Source organism: Monopterus albus, unplaced genomic scaffold, assembly GCF_001952655.1.
Source record: "Monopterus albus unplaced genomic scaffold, M_albus_1.0 scaffold7.1, whole genome shotgun sequence".
In the NCBI taxonomy this organism is placed as follows: Eukaryota; Metazoa; Chordata; class Actinopteri; order Synbranchiformes; family Synbranchidae; genus Monopterus; species Monopterus albus.
In genome coordinates, this window is record NW_018127887.1 from 5,118,148 (window position 1) to 5,124,667 (window position 6,520).

Below are 6,520 nucleotides of genomic sequence, written 5' to 3' on the forward strand. Positions count from 1 at the left end.
GGCATTCCCCCAGAGGAGCTGGAGGAAGTGTCTGGAGAGAGGGAAGTCTGGGCATCTTTGCTTAGACTGCTGCCCCCGCGACCCGGTCCCGGATAAGCGGAAGAAAATGGATGGATGGATGGATTCACCAGAGACAGTAGGATTCATCCTCAGGACACCATGAGAATCCAAAGAGTACTTGTTGAGATATTTTAGTTTAGACCAGTGGTGGGCCGACTCAGAGACACTGCAATCCCAGACCTACGGTGCCCACGTGGCCAAAAATCAAAATCAACATCATCATATGATCGAACTAAAATCTGACTCAAACCATTGGTTACATTTGTAGCAGCAGTGCCAAACATTCAACATGTCAAAGTGAAATTAAGTATAAACTACAAAGAGTAGAAGGGATAATGATACTATTTAATTGTCTAAAAAGGAGTGGCAGCATAAATATTGAGGAAAATAATATTGTTTTCACAATTTTATACACTACAGGTTTTTATTTATTACAGTATTTTATGTTAATGGATACAATATAACAGCCCAAAAATGAGAAGGTTGGATCCACAAGTGATGAATGGGCCAAAAGACAAAATACTCTGATGTAGTTCCAGTAAGAAAAAGACTTTAGTACTTCACAGTCTGCCTGTTGATGATGATGTATTTTTACAAACTGTAGGCTAAATGCCACCTCAGTGCAATATTTTAGAAATAAAACCTAATCTTGAGCACCTACATCTCTTGACTGGCTTGTCTGCTTGTCACAGTAATTCTACACTGGTCTCTGGATTTTGTCCCATCCAGGCGAACAACAGCTGAATTATTTAATCAGCTGCGGTACAACAGAGCACACCGGTGGTCAGGTTACTTGGCACCAAAGCCAAGAGATCAGCATGACTCTCCAGCTGGAAAGTCTCCATGGAAGTACTGTAGTGTTCAGTGATAACACTTTAGATGCAATGCCATTTTGTTCTCAGAACGCTGCATGGCTGCAATAACATGAGGCTGAGTATGAAAACGTATCTGCATAAATGCTTGAACAGGTCTGAAATCTAGATTATCCTACCGCAAAGGTTGAGTTTGGAAACTGCCACCACCTCCGCCACCTTCCTCCAGTGGTGCTCGTTCCTCCTGGTCTCCACCACCTCCCCCACCTCCTCCACCTAAACCTCCAGATCGGAGGTGGCGTAGCTCATCGGGCTGCAGGGCGCTGTACCAGGCCTGCTGCCCGCTGTCAGGGGACAGCACCGGGCTCTTGTCCTCCTCCTGGCCTTGGACCTGACTCTGCACTGTCTTCACCATGTTCACTGCGTTCACTGGCAGCTGCAGCAGCTTTTGCATAGTGGTCATGTCTGAAACTTAGTCTCACCCAAGAGCCCAACAGCAACCTGTAGAATTCTCGGCAGAATGCAAGTGGAAATACTGATGTTAATAAGTAACGAGATGAAATTCTCCAGGACCTCCTCACACAGCAAACGGCTGCTTCAGTTAGAGTCTCTATTATAAATACTCCTTCCCTCCAGCATGAAGTATATCCAATGTGGTGATTTCTTGCATGATGCCACAGACCTCTTCAAAAATGCCTGCTCAGAGACTTCTCCGTGGGGGAGAGGTTGGCATACTTTGCTGCCTGAGTGCTGTAATCCATGTCCACCAGAGCTCCAGAGCACTGTAGGGCTTTCTCTTCTGCTGCTGCTGAGGCTGTGCACATGCAGTGAGGCAGCAGACATCAGCTGCTCAGTAAATGGATGCTCGGCAGAGAGGGGTGTGGAGTTTTATTCGCCGTGAAACCTCTCCTTTTGTGACTCCTCCTGCCGCTCATGTGAATCCTGCTGCTGTACCAGCCTCTCTGTGTGTGCACAGTATGTCCACACACATGTATCTGGGCTCTCTGACAGTTACACAGCCTCTCCCTTCTTTTGCCACGTTATCACTCCCCCCATTCCTTCATTCAATGGTAACTCTATTACAGCTTTCTTTATCTCCCTGCCAACAAGCCTTTGCTGATACCTGACCTTGCATTAAAATATTCCTCACTCCTCTTGCTCATTAGGTTTAAGAATTGTCCTGTCTCATTCATTTTTAATATTTAGTGTGGTGCATTTTTTTCTTGTCTTACATGACTCAGCTTTTTTGGCAGTGTCGTGATAAGGACATCTCTCCCTCTCTCTCTTCTCTCCCACTCATTTCTTTTTGGCTCAAACCAAAATAACTACCCTGAAGCACAATTCACATATGCAGCTCTTCCTGTGATCTGTAACAGCTCAGTCAGGATTTGGTGATTTTTGCTAAAGACGAATAAAAAATTTTTAACCTATGATGTCACCAAGAATTACACCCTGGGGCTGTAGCATTCACTGTGAATACACAGAGAGGGCCAATCATGGTGGAGTGATTTATAATGCTATAAAAATTAAAGCTATGCTGAATATAACAAAATAGCAATGTTCTTTCTGTAGTTGATGCTATAACAAATGAAGAACAAAGTAATTATTTAAGACTTCCTACAAAGATTTTGTTGTATAAATCTTTTTACCATTGTGGCTACAAAAGACTCCTGCTGCTGACCACTATTTCAATGCATTTGTTTTCTTGTCAAAAGTTTTCTGTCTGTATTTGGATTCAGTGCAGTGATATTGTATTTACTAAAGGAAAGAAGAGTATAGTAACATCTGAAAAGGACTATATGATGGCTTTTATGAATTATTAAAGTCCAGATAGTTTATATTCATTTCATACTGGGACCATTATGAAAATTAGACTTTTAACTTTATTGTGTAAAGTATGGGCACAAATTTATATGCATTTTTAAAGGAGTAGTTTGACATTTTGGGAAATGTGCTCCTTTGCTTTCTTGCCAAGAGCTGAGAAAAGAAGACTGATACTACTCTCATTACTGAGTGGTAAATCAAAGGCCACATCCAGCAGCTGATTCGCCTAGCTTAGCATAAAAACTGAAAACAGGGGATAACAGCTAGTCTTGCACTATCCAAAGAAAAATAAATTTGCCAGGCAGCACCTCTATAGCTCTCTGCCTAATATGTTTGTGTAATTTCTATATACCAAATATTTGTTGAATCAGTTCAAAAACCATTGAAAATGTGTAAAAATACAAACAACAGAGCCAGGAAAGACATTTTTTAATTTGTGCTTTGCTGATAGTGCTGTGGAGTAACCGATGTACAGAGATTTAGAGGTTTTTTTAATTGTATCAGCACATTCTTTGTTGGGTTTTCACAGTAGCTCTAACTGTTAAATTCCTATGTTTCTGCTGAACGGAACTGAGCTGAGCAGTGGGATGCAACTGTTCAGTCAAACATATATTTTTTTAGTTTAGTTTAGACTTAATCTAACTGGAACTCATAGCAGATCTGACAAACTGATACATTTTGACATATATTGAAAGTCTATCTGCTAGATCTAAACCCTTTAAAAAAGCCCACAGACCCCACAGAAACATCATCTGAGAAAGGCAACTGTCACAAATACAAATACAAAATTATGCTTGAGGACAAAGTATGCTGCCAACAGTGCCCCATAACCAAAATTCTGAAATCTCAGAAATAGTCACTGGATTCGATCAGCACCTCAATTAAACTTACACTAGTAACTTCATGCTGAAGGATGGTAAAAACCTTTTACAAGGGGAGGAAATGTTGATTTTTCATTCAGAGTAATAACACAGAGAGATGTTTCACATCTGTCATGTTTCCAAGGAGATGACATTGAAGGCTGAGTCACTGCTTTCACTGTCATGTTTACAGACACTGAGGAGACATGAGCTTCTGCAAACACAACTCTACATAACAACACCAGCCAGACGATGTTGGAAACAACTAATGAAGGCTGAATTTAACCACATGCAGTTAAAATTTAATAGCCAATTTGCCAAACAGCCTCAACACAAATCTTTTCTCCTACAAATCCAAAGGTCAAAGTTCACAGCAACAAATTCTGCCAAGCATGAACGATGAGCTCCCTCTGCTGGTAAATTATGGTGCATTATGTCACCTGCTGTTCAACCCCCAGTTTCATTCCCAGATTCAGCAGAGCATCAAAACAGCAAAGCAATGCCATTGCACATGTTTTCCAATCACATGCTTAGAGAACTGGTGTAAAACAAAACATGCAAAATGAAAGCATGAATACATGCACAAACCTCTAAAAGGGTCATACACACATAAGGCCTGATCAACCAGAATAAGTGAAAACAGCTGATTTACAGGCTTCGGCATGTCAGCAACTGAAATCTTCAACAACACTTTATTACAAACTGTATAATACTACTACCTTACTACATGTGACCATTTCTAGAGACTGCATACAGAGTCACAGGTTCCTCTTGTTTAAATCACTGTATATTTGAACTCTTTCTATTATTTGAAGTTTTAGATTGTTTATGTGTGTAAATAAATTGTCTGTGTGTTTTTCTTTGCAAACTCTCTTGTCCTTAATGCACCCTTGTTAGACCAAGAAAGTATTTTGAATTGAAACATAATCAACAAAATATTTAGCAGATCAGTCAATAATAAAAATAATAATTAGTGGAAGCCCTTATTACTTGAATTATTATAGGCTACTGTTCCTGCACACGGAGCTGCTGCGCTCTGCGCGCTGTCCAGCAGGGGTGGTGCTGAAAAGCTGGACCTGAGGCCTGGCATCTCCTCTGACGGCCTTTCACACCTCGCCTCACAAACATGACATAAATGCTGCCAGCATACACACCACAGCCTCTCAGCTTTATACACACACACACACACACACACGGACGTATGCGCATACAATACAAGTCGAGACCAGCACCGGGTCTTCATTTGACACTACGAGCTCAAATCACGGCGAGAGACGACGAAAGCAGACGCCGGTTTCAATCACGGGCCTAATAAACAAAGTTGAGTCTGGTGTTTATTAAATTACATTCCGTCCACTGACATTACAATAGGTTTTCTATGCATCTTAAGAGGGAACTGTATCCACGCTGCACCTCCCCCAGCGACAGGCTGCCCCGGTGTACCCCCTAGAATATAACAAATAAAACGGCGTCAGGCAACACCGACGCAGGTGGCTCCGTACCTTTTGTAGTCGGAGGAGAAGATCCCTCCGCTGGCCGGGTCGTGACCATATTCAGGCTCCCCGACACTGGACGAGCCCCCCTTCTCGTCGTTGAATGCACTGCTGGCGGACATTGCCGTAGCTTTGTGTTCTTCTCGCCCTCGCAGAGCAGCGATGGAGATTTAGTACAGGAGGCAGCAGGATACACGGCTCTTAAAGGCGCACAGACACACTGCCTATTTGTCAGATGCAGAGGGGGGTGATGGGTGGGAAACGAGGATGGAGGGAAGAGCTGCGAGTATTTCACACACGGTTTCCAAACAAACATATATGGTGTTTAGTCGTGGTTCCTGCTCCAGATCTCCTGTGCTTTTCTACTTTAAATCACGATTTTAAGTTTGTGGAAAGAGGCTTCAGTGTGACTCACATAGGACAAAAACGTTTTCACATTTAGCTCAGCAAAATTATATGAGAATTGTGTCCTACACGTTTCCTGTTAGTCCGCAGAAGCCCAGGGTGCATCCAGCTGTGGACAGAAAAACCTGTCCCCACTCCTCCTATTGGACCATCACACCGAAAGCGACTGTCTGGGTGAATTTAACCACCTATTTGAAACGATAAGATACGGTTTACCTAGAATATCCCTGAAAAAACAAAAATACCGACATACTGAAATAAAAAGCTGTCATCTTGTAGGTATCTGAGGTTTTATACCAGTCACTCTAAGTTTTCATAAGATCTGATGATCTTTTCAGGTAATATATAATACTAAGTGCCTATTGTTTGTCCCAAACTGTAGGCTACACAAACAGACAAACACACATAGGAGATTACTTTAGCTTTTTCTGTTGAGGTTATTTGATGATTTTTAAAAAAGGGGAAAAAGCTTACACAATAATTCTAATTATTATTTTTTTATTACATCAGGCCTGGCCCTAACCAATTTGGCGCCCTAGGCAAGATTTCAGGTGGCGCCCCGTTGCATCGCAGTAAATTCCACTGCTAGTGTATATACTCATAAGAAACGTAATAGCTTTGTCTTGGACATTCTTTTATTTAAATAAAGCAATTGCACATTCAAAATACTTAGAAAGAATTTAAAAAAGAAATACAATATAAATAGCTTACATAAAGTACCTATTAATACTCCCAAAATAAAAAGTGTAAACAAGTGACATTAACTTAAAAATACAATATAAATACGGCACTGTGCAAAATAAGATATTAAAGAAACGAGTAGGCACAAAAAAATACAAGGATTTAAATAAAAATAAAAAGATGATCTTACAAAGACCTCTAGTGGTGTTTTTGGTACTGCCGTAACTTAAAAACTACACCATCACCTCCTCAATCTCACATAACCTGCTACAGCTTTACTCTCCTGGTTTTTCTTGCAGCAAAGTCATCTACAACATCATCATATGACAACTGATTTGAGACCACATGGTTTATGCTTATAATGGCAAGTCCACTGAGACGTTCT

General features: G+C 41.2%; 1 protein-coding gene across 1 annotated transcript in view; it reads right to left on the reverse strand.

Annotated features, from left to right (window-relative positions):
* The window catches only part of ap3b2 (adaptor related protein complex 3 subunit beta 2), a 30,559-nt gene extending 25,161 nt beyond the window's left edge, over positions 1-5,398 (reverse strand). Inside the window, exon 1 of the mRNA XM_020621091.1 lies at positions 5,059-5,398. Coding sequence (XP_020476747.1) covers positions 5,059-5,171 — 113 coding nt within the window. The 5' untranslated portion in view covers positions 5,172-5,398. The remainder of the gene's footprint in view (positions 1-5,058) is intronic.
* Between the last annotated feature and the right edge of the window lie 1,122 nt (positions 5,399-6,520).